Raw genomic sequence first — 16,822 nt, forward strand, 5'->3', positions numbered from 1 at the left:
TGGTAACTCTCTGACATCCCTGTGAAGTAGGTAAATAAGTATTGCTAGCCTCAGTTTACAGCCAGAGAAGCTAAAGCAGAGAGGTTATGTGACTTGCCCCAGGCTACATAATCTGAACCCTATACGTTTGCTCATCTCTCCAGACCGCTATGCCTCTGGAAAACCATCAATACAAAGTGTAGGCCTTCCAGATGACACTTTAAAAAAACAGGGTAGCTTTTCAGACAAGTGGCCTTATGTTGCAAGTTCCATTGGCTCATATCAAACTTGTAACAGAATTTTTATGCCCACAATTCAGTTGTTGTTGCAGATCTAAAAGGCAGCACCTCTAACAACCTGATCATGGGTGCAAATCAGATAAGGTGCATTTATACAGTTGTGCACCCACATTTCATTTTATGGCTGCAAAAATGCTGGTACAAGTTGAGCTTCCACACAGAGAGGCTGGTCTAAGCCCTGCAGAAAATATACCACTACAGATACTATGTTGTTTTTTTATTAGAGTAGGCATTAAAGGAGTTACATACAGCAAATATAAAATAGTATGTATACCATTTTATTGATTTAAAATAGATTTAATGAGGTATATTAAAAAAAGGATTTTTAATTGTTAGGCAGGAGTGGCAGGGTTTAAAGATGTAGTCACTATAGTGGGGGGAGTGTGGTCCTCTTGCAAAATTCCTGAAATGCTCCAATGACACTGATAATGCTCCTTAAACTAAGCCCACAGCATGGAATAATGCCTCCCCAACATCTGTAAATGTGGAAGTTTGTCAGTTACTGTGACATGCTACTAAGTAGGCAGCTGATAAGAGAAAAGTGATTTCAACACACAGGAGGCTCCAAGAAACTGAGTGACAACATGCTTGTAGCTGATCACCTTCAGAAGGAAACTCGAGTATTTCTTGATGACAGTATCAGGGTTGCCATTTACTGAGCGCCCCCTCATGACCAGGAGTGCGTCTGCCATGCCCTGCTAACAATTTCTCCCCTTTGAGGCTCTCCTATGACATTCCCACCAAACACTCTCACAGGTCCTTTTGACCAGGGTTCAGCCTCCAGGTCCTTCTGGTCAGGCTTTTATTCCTTTGTCACGTTCCCAATATGCCAAACCAAAATTGAAAACAACAACATAGCAATTAGCCTGCTGGTCTTGAGCTCTGTCTTCCAGGGTATCCCTTCCATAGCTTACTGGCAGACCTCCTGCCTCTAGCAGTCTTACAAAAACCCCCTTCACTGTAGCCTGCCCTCCCACACTCCAACTTCTTCCTTGTTGCAACTTCCTGCTGCTCTTATAATGGAACCACCTGATCCAACCCATGTGTGACTCCTTCGTAATCAGGGTTGACTAGGCCTAGGCCCTCCAGCCCTTACAGGCTAGCCACCATGTTACACTCCTCACTCCAACCCCATTAAAGCCTTGCCAGGGCAAATTCTACCTGAAGAGAATTTCTCCTCCTTCCTGCGATGTATGTGTGTCACCAGCCAAGTGAATGCATTGTCCAGGCTCTCTCCCCTTCTAGTTTGCTCACCATAATACACAGGCAATCTCTTTTTTTCTAGGATCGCCTGATGCTCCTCAACTAACTGCTCCCATGTCCCCTGAGAGGGAGCTTGAACTATCCACACCTTCCTTGTTTCCCCAACCCCCACCATTTTGGTGCCTACCAGCTCTCCACAGGATGTTGTCTGAGTCCCAACATCAACCCCCTGGATCACGGTTTGGGCTCCCACCAGGGCCGGCTCTAGGATTTTTGCCGCCCCAAGCAAAATCAATTTTGGCCACCCCTCCCCCCCCCGTTTTTTTCTTACCCCACCCCCCGGCCCCGCCTCAAGTCCGCCCCTTCCCCAAATCCCCAGCCCTGCCTCCTCCCCCCAGGCTCTCAAGCCTGGGAGGGATGGGGAGATCCCGAGCGGCTGTGGCGCGCGAATCAGCTGTTTCGCGCGCCACGGCCGCTCGGGAGCTCCCTGTGACGTTGTGCAGTCTATATGGTTTTATAAAAATATAAGTGAATATAATGTAACTGGGATATGCTTCATGCAAAAGGTCTCTTGTAAGGTATCATTACAAAGCTCATAATCTACTGAGTGTGATCATCCTATTTGTAGAAATGTACCACTCTTGTATCTAAAACTAGAAATATAAAACATAACTCTGAGGGCCTATTGTAATTATGTAAAGTGTGGGCCATTAAGGATGGTTTGGAATCTTGATGACTCCCATTGTCTGCAGATGGCTGTATTTACCTGTGAGTCTTCCTGTATATGTGTGTGCTGGCAAGAGAGTAATGAAGTCTTGCAGTGACATGTGATCATGTCACCTGAACTGGAATCCATCTTTAACCTGGTGCTTTTCCAGTGAGGGGGGGTGGAAACCCAGAGGGACAAAGGGTTCCCGCCTTATGCAAAAGATATATAAAGGGGTGGAAGAGAACAAGGGGAGAGAGGAGCCATCATGAAGAATCCCCTAGCTATCACCTGAGCTGGAACAAGAGCTGTACCAGGGGAAAGAATTGTGCCCAGGCCTGGAAGGTGTCCAGTCTGAGAAAAACTTACTGAAGCATCTCTGAGGGTGAGATTATCTGTATTTTGTTTGATTAGACATAGATTTGCACATTTTATTTTATTTTACTTGGTGACTTACTTTGTTCTGTCTGTTACTACTTGGAAACACTTAAATCCTACTGTCTGTATTTAATAAAATCACTTTTTATTTAGTAATTTACTCAGGGTATGTATTAATACCTGGGGGAGCAAACAGCTGTGCATATCTCTCTATCAGTGTTATAGAGGGCAAACAATTTATGAGTTTGCCCTGCATAAGCTTTATGCAGGGTAAAACGGATTTATCTGGGTTTAGACCCCATTGGGAGTTGGGCATCTGAGTGCTAAAGACAAGCACACTACTGTGAGCTGTTTTCAGGTAAACTTGCAGCTTTGGGACAAGTGATTCAGACCCTGGGTCTGTGCTGGAACCAGACGGGAGTGTCTGGCTCAGCAAGACAGGGTGCTGGAGTCCTGAGCTGGCAGGGAAAACAGGAACAGGGGTAATCTTGGTACATTGGGTGGCAGCTCCCAAGGGGGTTTCACACTCCCCCTCCCTCCCAGGTTTGAGAGCCTGGGAGGGAGGGAGAGCAGCGGTGCGCGAGCGGCGGCAGCGTCGGAGGTGAGCTAGGGTGGCCGGGGCACATTTTTGGGGCGGCATTCTGGCACCGGCCATGCCGCCCCTAAAAACGTGCCGCCCCAAGCACCAGCTTGTTTTGCTGGTGCCTAGAGCCGGCCCTGGCTCCCACTTCTCCGCTGACCCGGCACCTGCTTCCCAGGACTCTTCTCTGTCTGGGGCATACCTAACTAACTGTTGCATCTGTCACACACCCTTTCTCCTTAGGTGATCTGGCCTTAAACTCTCCTGTACCTATAGGGTAGGCCAGAACCCCTTTGTTTTCCTGTCTCTTTTCAGATACATGGGGTTTATAAAATCCAGCTAACAAATTTTACATGATACTGACATTTGCCGGACTGTCCTGGGTACTATGTCCCATTTTTGGCAAGATTCATTCTGTCTTGCACTTCTCAGGCTGACATCCCACATCGCCACGGTCCCAGACTTCAAAAAAGTAAGCATTCTGTTTATGACCTTCTATTCCACATGGAAAATACACCTCGGAAGGGCTCTTCTGCCTCCTCGGAGGAGACAGTCTCTTAGGAGGGGACCCCAGCCTCCCTACATGGCTAAAACACCCTCCCCTCAAAGTCACTTTACACGAGAAGACAGTTCCTCTGAAAGTGTCCCAATTTCCTCACTGAAAACACATTACTTGGGTCTATTTACCATCCCTGTGGAATTGCTACCAATCGGCGAGAGTAGATGAGCTGCTGATCACTCTTCTAAAGCACTATGGTCTGGGCTAGGCTTAACTTCCACCTGCCTTCTGTAGGTTTCCTCATAGTCACAGTATCCCCGCTACTGGCCTTTCCCCCAAATTTGGGTTGTTCTGGTCTGGCCCATTGCTCCAGCCATTTGGATCCCTCAGCCTCCAAGTAGGCCTCTGCCTCTTCCACTGCTATTGCCACCGATGCCAGCTTTTAAACTGCATTGAGACTCCTGCCACTGCTGCTGGGAGACAAACTGTACCTCCTGCTTCTTTTGTTCACTTGGCAAAAGTCAACAGCAGGATCTGAGTCTTTTGCTGCTGTTCTGCGAATAAGGGGACAGTGTCATTCATCTCTCTTTTTTTTTTTTTTTTATTGTGACCCCTTCAGTTTCCACTTCCCTTTTTGGTGGGAGGGGAGTTGCGATTCTTGCCAGCTACACTAGTTGTAGAGGGTTGCCATTTACTCAGCACCGCCCGTGACCAGAGATGCCATTTCAGTACTTTGCTAACAATTTCTCCCTTTTCTGGGGCTCTCCCATTACATGCCCATCAAACAGTCTCACAGCCACTTTTGGCCAGGCTTCAGTCTCCAGGCCCTTCTGGATAGACTTTTATTCCTTATTCATGTTCCCAATACAGCAACACACAATTGAAAACAACAACAAAGCAATTACACTGCAGGTCTTGATCTCTGTCCTAAGAGGTGTCCCTTCCATAGCATACTGCCACACCTCCCGCTTCTGGCAATCTCAAAAACTCTCACAAAAATCCCGTTCTTTTTCTCTCTCTGTAGCTTCTTCATTGTAGCTTTCTTCTACTCTTATAGCCAGGTGTGTCTCCATTGTAATCAGGGTTGGTAGGCGTAGGCCCTCCAGCCCTTAAAGGCAGGCCACCCTGTTACAATGACGCTTTCCAGGATATGGGTCCTTTATGTTGCATCAACTTACAATGATTTACTTCTGTGCATTTACTGAGTGTAGCTAGGTACCAGCTGATGGATCTTTGCTGCATCTGCTCCATTTATGCACCACAAAAGCAGGATTCTGGTCATGCAAAACAAAAGTGTGACCACTTTTATGTTATATTTTTTGGCTTGGATCCATGTAAAAAGACTGGTTTGCTACTTCTAGGTACTAGGACAGAATATTTTTTTTCTTTAGTTAGCTGGTGGTGATCAAGCCTATCCCCTACTGCTGGTATTGTGCCATGAAGAGGACTTTTGGACAGGGGATTTGGAGTAGAAGAGAAGGCACTTGAAGTATTAACCAGGAGCCCTTCTAAATGTATAATCACTTACCAAGGGAAGCCAAAAAATAATGCATGAGTGTTGGCAGTCAAAATGCCATTGGACTGTTGATATTGACATGAGCACAGCCTTGAATACGCTAGCCCCTGTTTCGCTGCAGTGCTCTTATAATTGAAGGGAGTATGTCATTGTTAATAATGCTTTAAAATGGAGTAGCTCAGCAAAATAGGATAGCTTCTGTTGTCATGTAAAAACAGGTTTGGGCCATTTAGAATATTCTATTCTGTTCTATAGATGTTCTTGTACTGCAGTCATCACCATAGTATTTGAGCACCTATATTATGTAGTGAGGTATGAAGGATGGAGATAAGTACTGTATTTAGTCTGTACCAGCTTTAAACTCCCTCAGAAAGGCTGGTCATAGGTTCTTCTTACCAGCCAAATTTTAAAGTAGGTTAGTAGGTTATGGAAAGATGGTTTGATGTTTTCTTCACCCTTTTATTCATCTTTCCAGAACAAATTCTAAAACAGGTAGTTTAGAGAAATGGCTCTTGACTGTTTGGCCATTTCTCAGAGCAAGTGCTAAGTTTATATCTTGTGCCTGATTTTGTCTGTGGTTAAACGTCTCCTAGTGACATTATCCTTCCACTGGAAGAACTTTGGAAGGAACATTTGCACATTCCTATTCATAATGTTACTCTGGCTGCCAGTCTGCACCCATTGGCACATGGTATTTGTGATGGTCTTGTCAATTTGTGCCTGTGCAAATACAAGTTGAACTTGTAGACGTGACTGTAGACATACCATCACAGAGCTGTCAAATATCTATTTATTTAAGATATTTATCCAATATGCAGAATTAAGATAATGTACCACATCTCTTTCATTGTAGTCTTGCTTGATCGTTTCTTTGAAAGTTGAATAATGAAAGTAAACCACTGAGTTCAGTAAAGGCATCTCCCCAGTCTTTGTGAGTCTGCACAACATATTGAGCTGTTAGCTAAATTAATTACTAATTTTAAAATATTGTTATAATCCTCAAGCTATTAAATAATTCTGCTTAGTAAATCCATTATTTTTCCTTTGTCATCTCTCAGGATTACAAAAGAAGGTAGATGGTTTGGTGCAGGAACTAGAGCATTTTCAAAGAAAATACTTCAACCTTATAATTAAAAACCGAATTGTTCTTATGGTGGACATTGGTATATTTAGGAGTTATTAATATGTCAAGGTATTTCTAGGTTGCTGAAGCTCACAGCATGCAGGAAACTGCAATGAAAAATAATCACCTCACAGACTCCTCAAGGAGATTTTTGACACGCAGCACAAGGTATAGGCCAAACCCTGCATACTGATAGTCCTGCAGACTTCAAATGACAATGGGACTTTGAAATCAGTGAGACTACCTGTGTAAATAAGATAATATGGCTTACTATGAATAACATCAGTTCACACAGAAGTATCTCAAAATGTTTCACAGCCAGTTATACCAGACAAACCATCCATTATAATTCAGTTATGGAGAAGTACAGTTGATAGATACTGATAGTAAGAATTGTGTAGCTAAATTCCCTCACACGTTGGCCTGAAAATTTACTTTACTGGTATATCCCCTGCTAGTGGAAATGGGCTAATTTTAAATGTATCTACAGAATCTATAAAGTTCTGCAGTGATATTCTGATAGATTTCCCCCTAATTTTCCAGCTAAATGCGTAACAAAGTATCTCTGTTGTTTCTGGGAAGTCTGGGCTCTGTAAACCTTGCCTGAGAGCTGTGGATTTTTGTTTCTACATAAATCATTCTTTCCCATAAAATGACTATGATATCACTCTATAAAGCTCTTGAGCAATAACAGCACTTCTGCATTCCTCACTGAAGGCCTAATTCTTCTCCCTCTGAAGTGAATGATAAATCTCACACTGACTTCAGTGGGAACAGAATTAGACCATAGAACTGGAAAAATAAAAGTTAAATAAGGCCTAATTTTTAATTATAAACTTGTTATGAGGCCATTTAAATTCTCTTGAGTTTTTACTTTAGTCCAAGATATTTTGCACCTATATCTTTAATTTTCTTGGGAAATTCAGTTTAAAAAGCAATGGAGACCAAACTCTGTAAATAGGACCAGTGTCCTAGTGTGGAGTGAAGTGGTTTTGGCTGCAGCAGACCCAGCTCTCTCCCCTCCTGCTGGCAGCTGGTTAGCGGAGGGACTTTCCAGTGAGAATTGGGATTATTAAAGGCTGGACCCAGAAAGTGGTCAATATAAAATGTTAACAATGGTAGTATATATACATTTCAGAATGATCATGTTTCACTACAATACTATGAGTTTAATCTTTTCTATATAGGCATTAATCCTGGGAGGATAGGAAACAGGTATACAGTAAAGGATTGTATATTGTGGGCTTGATCTTGTTTCTATTGAAATCAGTAGCAAAGCTCTCACTAACTTCATTGAGAACAGACTCAGTGAGTGGCTAAAATCACATGTTGTAAATTTGTAATACTTTACATTACATTTACTGAGAGGAAAGAGAAGTAGTGATCTCATCGTGGTATCTGCCAGCTCTCTTGCTGAATGGAACTGGAACAGACTGTGTCAGCCACAGGGAGGGAGATGTCTTTACAAAGACTTTTGTGTTTATTTTTCTTATTCTGGCTTTCCTGGTTGCTTAGTAACAGTATCGTATGTGCAAAATTGTATATTTAATGTCTGTTCAGTATGTGAGATGTGAGCATGTCTGCAAAAATTAGGGATCCAATTAATATATGTTTCCTCTACACTCCATGTAAATGGCTGTTTCCACCTTTTTTTTAATTCTACAGGCTATCTGATTTCAGAGAAACTAGGGATAGATTAGGGTCTCTCAAGAGAAATAAACAGTAAATTTAAGGTACAGTAGTTATGAAATGGGTAGCTTCTGTTTTCAGACGAAGAATCTGGCAGTTGTAACTTGCTTACAAAAACATGCAAGTGTGTTTTTTAATAAATGGTACACAACCCCCTTCTGTAGTTAGTAACTGCACACTGTAATATTAGTGAACAATTACATCTCTTCCAGTTAAAATTATTTAATCCACCAAAACTCTCAATGTCAGGACTCGGACATAAAGCCTCCCAAAGCAGAGAAAAAAAAGACGGACAACACAAGACCAGATTCATTCTACACTGGTAGATTCTAAATTCCAAGCTCCAAAAGCAGAAAGTTCAGCAGGAATGGGGGCACTGGACTTAGCTGGTACAGCCTCAAAAGTGGCCAGGACCCTGTCAGGATGGCACAGTCTAAGGCAGGGGTTCTCAAACTGGCGGTCATAACCCCTCACGGGGTCATGAGGTTATTACATGGGGATCGCAAGCTGTCAGGCTCCACTCCCAAACCCCGCTTCGCCTCCACAGGGAGTCCTTGGACTTACGACACAATTGGTTCTTGAAAATCGTGTCTTAAGTCGAAAATGTCATAACTCGAATTTCACAGAGGAACAATGTCAGATCGAGCGTCGTAAAGTCAAAACCGACGTCGTAAAGTCAAAACACGATGACAATTTATAAATGTCGTAAGTGCTGTTTGTCGTAACACAAACATCGTAAAGTTGAGGACTGCCTGTAGTGTTAAATATAAAAAAATGTGTTTTTAATTTGTAAGTGGGAGTCGCACTCAGAGGCTTGCTGTGTGAAAGGGGTCACCAATACAAAAGTTTGAGAACCACTGGTCTAAGGCAGCTGGGAGATGCATAGATAGCCTCTCCTTGGAGTCCTATACCAGTGGAGCTACTGGACGCTGGATCAGATTATAAAGCTGCCCTCTTCTACAGTGCAGGTTTATGAGTTGAGCTGGTTGGAGTTTATTGTCCAAACATTTTTTCATTGGATAATGCTGATTCATTGAAAGTAAAACTGTTTGCTGGAAAAGATCTGTTTCAACAAATTTCCCACTTTGAAAAGGTTTGGAGGAAAAAAGTTTATAAATTGTCAAAATGTCACATTTCAGCTTTTTTTTTTTTTTTAATAAAAACATTTGGCAGTTTTTACTATGATTCTTTCTTATTCTGCCCAAGCAGCAACTAGTGGCCCTACCCAGGGTGTGTACACATTTGTTTTACATTTTGGTGATCTGTTTTGTCAGATAACATCTCCTGGAGATGATGCATCCTATCATCCAGTCCTTACTCAAGCAAGACGCCCACTGACTCCATCTGAAGAAGTGGGTTTTTTCCCCATGAAAGCTTATGCCCAAATACATCTGTTAGTCTTTAAGGTGCCATTGGACTCCTCATTGTTTTTACTGACTCCAGTGAGAGTTTTGCGTGTGAAAGAACTGCAAGACTGGCCCTGCCTTTTCCTTCTATAGGTGGCGGATCTTGGACTTTTTCTTTTCTTCATTACAGACATTTTGTTCTACCTTTCCAACCCCTTTAATTACTTTCTCAAGAAGATGCCAACAGACAGGTAGGTATTTATCCCTGAGGGTCTCTAGTTTGTCACAGTAAATTGTGTGAAGAGATCAGTGGGGGGAAAGAAAAATACCAAAGAAATTGAAGGTTGTGTTATTTTACTCAGTGTCCTTTATGTTGCAATAAAACTGATTTAAACCATTTCACGTCTAATATATTTAAAACAGCTGAAGTGCATGCTGATTCTGTGCTGCAGTAGCAGCAGAGAGAAGTGGATACTAGAGAGCCTCTGCCACCTCTTCAGCACTGCTTTCTTGCCTCAGCCTCTGCAAAAGCAGCAGCAGCGCAGCACAGCACAGATGCCTTTTAAAGCAGCCCTGAAAGCTCTGTGACTTCTCCCCCTAAAATCAGAGAAGTCATGCAATCCATGTCTGTGTGACAAGTCACTAGCCCTGAATATTATTTTCCAATTTCTGTCAGATTCCCATGTTTTTAAGTTGGCAGACTCTCAGTGAAATAGGTTCAGTTGTTTACTATCACATCCACCCACCACATGCAAAAATCCTCAAAAGTTTTTTCCTCAGATTTTTTTTAAAAATAATGATAAATTACAGAGTCCGTGACTGCTGTGATAAGGCTCTAATTATCCCTGTCAGGCAGAGTGGGTTTGTCAGAGCATGCACATGTACTCAGACCTCTTTTAAACCCTGCACTTTGTATATCTCACTTTGGCCAAATTTCTATTCCATTGGCCTGATTTTAGTGTGATTTTTGGACTTCATCCGTTCCTACTGAAGTCAGTGGCAAAACTTCACTGGGAGCAGGAGCACAACCCTTAGGGCTCAATTCTGCCACCTACACCAGTGTTGAGTGATTCCTTCTTGTGGACTAAAGAACTACTCAGCATGTGTAAGGGCAGCAGAATCAGGCTCCTAGTGATTCATGACTTGGGAATTCCTCTTCCCCAGACTTTACATGTAAAGTTTTGGGTGTTTTCGGATCATCTGCGGCTTTCTAGTTGTTCTGAGAATCATAGAAGTATAGGACTGGAAGGGACCTCAATAGGTCATCTAGGCCAGTCCCCTTCTCTCAAGGCAGGACTAACTGATAACGAGACCATTCCTGACAAGTGTTTATCTAACCTGTTCTTAAAATCCTCCAATGACGGAGATTCCATAAGCACCCTAGGCAATTTATTCCAGTGCTTAACACATTCTGACAATGGGGAAGTTTTTCCTAATGTCCAACCTAAACCTCCCTTGCTGCAATTTAACCCCATTGCTTCTTGTCCTATCCTCAGAGGTTAAGGAGAACAATTTTTTACCCTCCTCCTTAAAACAACCTTTTATGTACTTGAAAACTGTCTGTTTCCCTCTGTCTTCTCTTCTCCATACTTCTCCAATTTTTTCAATCTTCCCTCATAGGTCATGTTTTCTAGACCTTTAATAATTGTTGTTGCTCTCCTCTTGACTTTCTCCAATATGTCCACATCTTTCCTGAAATGTGGCGCCCAGAACTGAACACAATGCTCCAGCTGAAGCCTTATCGTGCAGAGTAGAGTGGAAGAATTACTTCTTGTGTCTTGCTTACAACATTCTTGCTGATACATCCCAGAATGATGTTTGCTTTTTTTGCAACAGTGGTATACTGTTGACTCATATACAGCTTGTGATCCACTATGACTCCCAGATCCCTTTCTGCAGTACTCCCTCCTAGACAATCATTTCCCATTTTGTGTGTGTGCAGTTGACTGTTCCTTCCTAAGTGGAGTACTTTGCATTCATATTAAAGAAAATGTAATCTCATGAAATTGCACTTCCGTGAAAAAATGTAAAATAGAAGTACAACCCAGTCCTACACAATGCTACTCATATCATACCCAACAAACTCTTCATGGAGAGTACTAATGATAATTCTTATTCCATTTTTTTAATGGTAATTTCTTTCTCAGCCTAGTGGCTATCACTAGAGCATCATATCATTAAGCCTTTTGAGGGGAGTATATTTGGTCTTTTGAAAATTAAGAGGACAAAATGTATCCTGTGCAGAGGGCCAGCTCTTCTGAAGCATTTCCATGGTTCATAGGCCTTGTGCTAGCCCTCCGTAAAGGGGTGAATTGCCTTTTAGAGCATTGAGCCAGACCTTCTCACTCTGGCATAATAGCCTCAAACAATTGTGCTCCTTTTCAGCTCCTGGTTAACTACATGACAGCCCATGCATACACCACCAAATCACCTTAACACAGAATGAGACCAAACAAATCACTCAGTTATCACATTTGGGCCTTCATACATTCACTGGTTTGCAGCTCTGTAGAACTGATGTACCTACCTGAACTGATAGATAGGTCCATATATGTGTCCATGAGAAGAATAACGTTTGGCAAAATCCCATAGCTATTTCTAAAAATTCTAATGACCATTTAAAAGTAGAAAATATTTTCAGAAAGTAACACATCTATATGAACTGACTTATATTTGTAGTAATCCATTTAACAATAATCTGCTGCCATTTAAATGATGTTGCATTGTTTTTAATAGAACAAACTAAAATATAAACTACTCCAGTTTGCATTTTGTTCCTTCCCTTCCCCCTGCCCATGAAATTTCAAGAGAATTAAAATAGTCTTTTCCTTCAAAAGTCTAATGTAAAAAAAACAAAAAGAGCGGGGGGAATGTAAATGTTGGTTCTGTGTTCTCCTTGTAGCCTTTAATCTAGTTCATAAAAGGCAGCCCAACTGTCTAATAGTCCTGAGATTGTCATTTCTTATATATGTCAACTTTTCCATTGCCAGCATGTGTCAGACTTCATCCAGTCACTTATCCTTTGTGTTCTGGGTTGCTCCTATATGACTAATTGTACTGTACATCTTGTTGCCCATAGGATGACTAATAGTCTTTTTAGTCATACATCTCTTTAAATAGCATACACAATACGTACACCTCAAGTTGCAAGGGTAAACTATTGTCTAAAGTTTTTATCATCTTTGTACCTTTAAGCCTTCTGAGTCTATATTTTTTTACCTCTGCATTCAGGACCCTATAAGGTGAGGGAAACTCCAGGCATAGTGGTCAGGGGGTGTCAGACAGATAAGGAGACAAGGTAGTAGTGTGGAGGCAGAGACCCTCTGTGTGAATGCCCCTTTTCTTCAGTGGATCCCCTGTAGTGTATAGGTTTGGAGAACATAAGAATGGCCATACTGGGTCAGACCAAAGGTCCATCTAGCCCAGTATCCTGTCTTAGAACAGCAGCCAATGCCAGGTGCCCCAGAGGGAATGAACAGGTAAGCATCAAGTGATCCATTCCCTGTCACTCATTCCCAGCTTCTGGCAAACAGAGGCTAGGGACACCATTCCTGCCCATCTTGGCTAATAGCCATTGATGGACCTATCCACCATGAACTTACCTACTTCTTTTTTGAACTCTGTTATAGTCTTGGCCTTCAAAACATCCTCTGGCAAAGAGTTCCACAGGTTGACTGTGCGTTGTGTGAAGAAATACTTCCTTTTGTTTGTTTTAAACCTGCTGTCTATTAATTTCATTTGGTGACCCCTAGATCTTGTGTTATGAGAAGGAGTAAATAACACTTCCTTATTTACTTTCTCCATACAGTCATGATTTTATAGATCTCTATCATATCCCCCCTTAGTTGTCTCTTTTCCAAGCTGAAAAGTCCCAGTCTTATTAATCTCTCTTCTTACGGAAGCCGCTCCATACCCCTAATAATTTTTGTTGCCCTTTTCTGAACCTTTTCCAATTCTAATATATCTTTTTGAGATGGGGTGACTACATCTGCAAACAGAATTCAAGATGTGGCCGTACCATGGATTTATATAGAGGCAATATGATATTTTCTGTCTCATTATCTATCCCTTTCCTAATGGTTCCTAACATTCTGTTCGCTTTTTTGATTGCTGCTGCACATTGAGACCAAATCTCTTTCCACTTCTGTGGCTATATGTATGCTGGGCAAACTCTTCCTCCCTCCCCTTTTGAAGGAAAAGTTCACAGGCGACTTGGCTAGTTTTCTCTTCCCCTATACAGGTTATTTTCACTCAGAGAGGCCCTCAGATTGTAAGATCCAAGGAGGAGAGGGTTGGATTTTAAAAAAAAAATCTGTTTGTAAAGCTTCATGTACACCAGTGACATGATGAAATAACAATTATTTTTCCTATGACATTCTTCAGGCTGTGGCTGTGTGACAAGGATATCCCTTAAAAATGAAAAAGTTCACGCTGTTCGATTTTGTAAATGATAATTCGCTACAAATTGGAGAGACTTCATGGATTCAGGATCTTCCCAATGATGACAGAGAACTAGAAGGACTCCTGAAACCAAATGAGCAGGTGCTAGTTAACTGGCCTGTGGGAGAAAGGAAGACAGAGAAACATTTAGTAAAAGTAGTGTACATGAGTGGTGAGTTCATCTGCAAAGCAGCTCATTTATAAGAATTTAATTTCAGATGTCATTAGATGACTAGCAGAATAGTATCATCTGCTTGGACTTCTCTTTCCTCCACTTCAGATGACCCTCAAGAGCTAGTTGAGATGATGCCAAAGATATTGCAGGCAGATGAAATTACAAAAATACAAGTTGTTGGAAAAGGCAAGAGGAAGAGGATTGAGATGATATTCTCAGAGAGTGAAGATAGTGACCTGGACAAAGGGCAGGTGGGTTTTCAGTCTCTGTTGTATTCCCAGGTGTGAACCTGTTACTTTTGTGCCTTAGTATAATGTTCCAGTCCATTGTTACTGACTTTTCTGGGTACACAGTATGTGTATGTTGGCAGTGGGGACAAAGGCAGTCTTCACATGCCTTAGCTCAATGACATGTTGGGGTAATTGATAACACAGGTCCAGATCTTCCCGCCATCCTTATCAGAAGTTGCAGAAGGAGAAAATTTATGTAGAATCTTCACAGCTTTGGATGTCGTGCAGCTGCACTGCATCATCCCCAATGAGAAAGGGGTCTGACAACATATAAAGTGGGCAGGGGTCATGGCAGAACTGAGATCTGCAAATTACTCAGGAGAACCCATGGATCTCAGAACTGACAAGAGATACAGACATATTTTTTCTACTCAAAGGACATAGTAAGGCCAAAAGGACTCCACTGATCAAAGTCTAATTGATGTTATTGTTCGGCAATTATTGATATTCTAAAATTTCCCCTATTTAGTTCTGTCCCTTCAGTTCTAATTATTCATTGTAGTGTACAATGAGATCTTCTGATAGAAAGCACTATGTGAGCACAATGTATTATCATGCGATTGTTTTCAGGGGAAAATGATGAAGAGTATAAAAAGAAAGAAATCATTACAGGCCTCTGCCTCTGCCAACATCCTGAGTCAACTTGAAACATCTTTAATTAACAAACAGGTAAAACATCTTGTCATCAGTAATTTGCAGCTGTACAGCACAACAAAGCTGAGGTTCACATTTAAAAAAATAATTTATTTAAAATTTTAGGTGAATTAAGTGCCGCTGAAAGATGCTATCTTAATAAATGTTCATATAGTGCTGGGGACATATAAAGTAATGTATTAGAGCTAAGTATTGTTAATATTGTAGTCAACCAGTTTGGTTGTAAATTGAATTACATTATCAATGTTAATTAAGTTGATTATTAAAGTGAACTCATATTTATACTTTGTGTGTCTTTGTAAAGAGAATATCCTCCTTTAGCCAGACAGTTTAATAGTAGATATTTTTATTTTCTGTTGTTGCTTTATAGCCCAATTTATTTATTTTTTCAGAGAGAACCATATTCTGGAAATGCCTTTCTGTACAGCGAAAGCAGCAGTGATGATGAGGAGCCCTTGTTTCAGTTGTCCAAAGTGGAACTATGTGCCAAAATAAAAAGTCTGAAAAGGAAACTGACAGACACTATGAGAGAAAACTGTCGCCTACGGCAGTCATTGGTCATGCTTCAAGGTAAACTTTGGGGAAAATGGGTTTCAGAGTGCTAGCCGTGTTAGTCTATATTAGCAAAAAGAATGAGGAGTACTTGTGGCACCTTATAGACTAACAAATTTATTTGAGCATAAGCTTTTGTGGGCTAAAACCCACTTCATCGGATGCATGCAGTGGAAAATACAGTAGGAAGATATATATATATATATATATATACACAGAGAACATGAAAAAATGGACACTTTTTGATGAAGAGGAGAGCTGAAAGCACATAAAGTCCTGATTGTTGTGAGGACACTTACGTGGGAATTGTGAGTGCTCAAGCATCTGTCAAGAACTAGCTCCAAATTAGTAAAAAAAAAGTCATTTCTGCGTAACTACAGCATTCAATTCCAATTAGCCCATAGATGAAATCAACTTAAAAAGAGACCGTGAGATCATTGAGTTTAAAGATGGAAAAAAATCTGTTAAATCAGCGGGATTGTTCCTCATAGAACATTTCCATGTGCCTTGTATAACTGTAGGTCAAGTCTGAATAACTCCAGCAACTGGGACTCCACAGATCAAAGTCTAACTGATGTTATTGTTCGGCAATTATTGATATTCTAAAATTTCCCCTACTCAGTTCTGTCCCTTCAGTTCTAATTATTCATCCCTGAATCAAATAATTTCTTCCATTTGAAAATCATCAGTTATTTCTAGGTGATGCCTTGTAATCTTTTACCCAATTTATACCCATTTAGCTCTTTTAACCTTAATCACCTTAGTTGGTCTTCTCTGGATCCCCCTCCAATTCATTGTTGTTTTCTTAATATGGACAGCCAAAACTGTATGCAGCATTCAAAATGTAAATGAACAAATGCTGCTTAAATAGGGTCTGTCACCTGCCTTATCAGTAACATGATGCCACCATATATACAACCCAGTCTAACATTGCTTTTTCCCCCTTGGTCACCATATGATGTTGCAAGCACATATTCAGTTCAGTTCATTGTCTACCTGGTCCTCTCTCATTGTTACTTTGTTTCAGTCTTCCCTCACCCATTTTACCTTTGTATTCTGAATTGTTTTTTTCTAAATGTATCAGTACCATTTTTTCAGATTGAATCTGATATTGTTAATAATATCTGTATACAGCGGTGGTGTAACTATATTGGTTCCAGGATAGTAGACAGACAAAGTGGGTGAAGTAATATCTTTTATTAGACCAACTTCTGTTGGTGAGAGAGACAAGTTTTGAGCTGACCCAGAGAGAGCTTACTCTCTCTCCAACAGAAATTAGTCCAGTAAAAGATTGTTAATATCTGTCCATTTCATTTAAATTGCTAGGTCTATTTCTACTTTCCTCTTGAGTGCTCACATTTCCCCCTTGCTGTATAATTTCTATTAGTTTAAT

At 41.1% G+C, this 16,822-nt stretch overlaps 1 protein-coding gene across 2 annotated transcripts in view; it reads left to right on the forward strand.

The window, feature by feature from the left end:
* BEND6 (BEN domain containing 6) overlaps positions 1-16,822 on the forward strand; it is a 37,636-nt gene that overhangs the window by 4,893 nt on the left and 15,921 nt on the right. For both annotated transcript variants that reach the window (XM_005300197.5, XM_005300196.5), the window contains exons 2-5: positions 13,702-13,930; positions 14,039-14,184; positions 14,794-14,892; positions 15,270-15,447. In XM_005300197.5, coding sequence (XP_005300254.2) covers positions 13,735-13,930; positions 14,039-14,184; positions 14,794-14,892; positions 15,270-15,447 — 619 coding nt within the window. In that variant the 5' untranslated portion in view covers positions 13,702-13,734. The remainder of the gene's footprint in view (positions 1-13,701; positions 13,931-14,038; positions 14,185-14,793; positions 14,893-15,269; positions 15,448-16,822) is intronic.

The sequence above is a fragment of the Chrysemys picta genome, chromosome 3 (genome assembly GCF_011386835.1).
Source record: "Chrysemys picta bellii isolate R12L10 chromosome 3, ASM1138683v2, whole genome shotgun sequence".
In the NCBI taxonomy this organism is placed as follows: domain Eukaryota; kingdom Metazoa; phylum Chordata; order Testudines; family Emydidae; genus Chrysemys; species Chrysemys picta.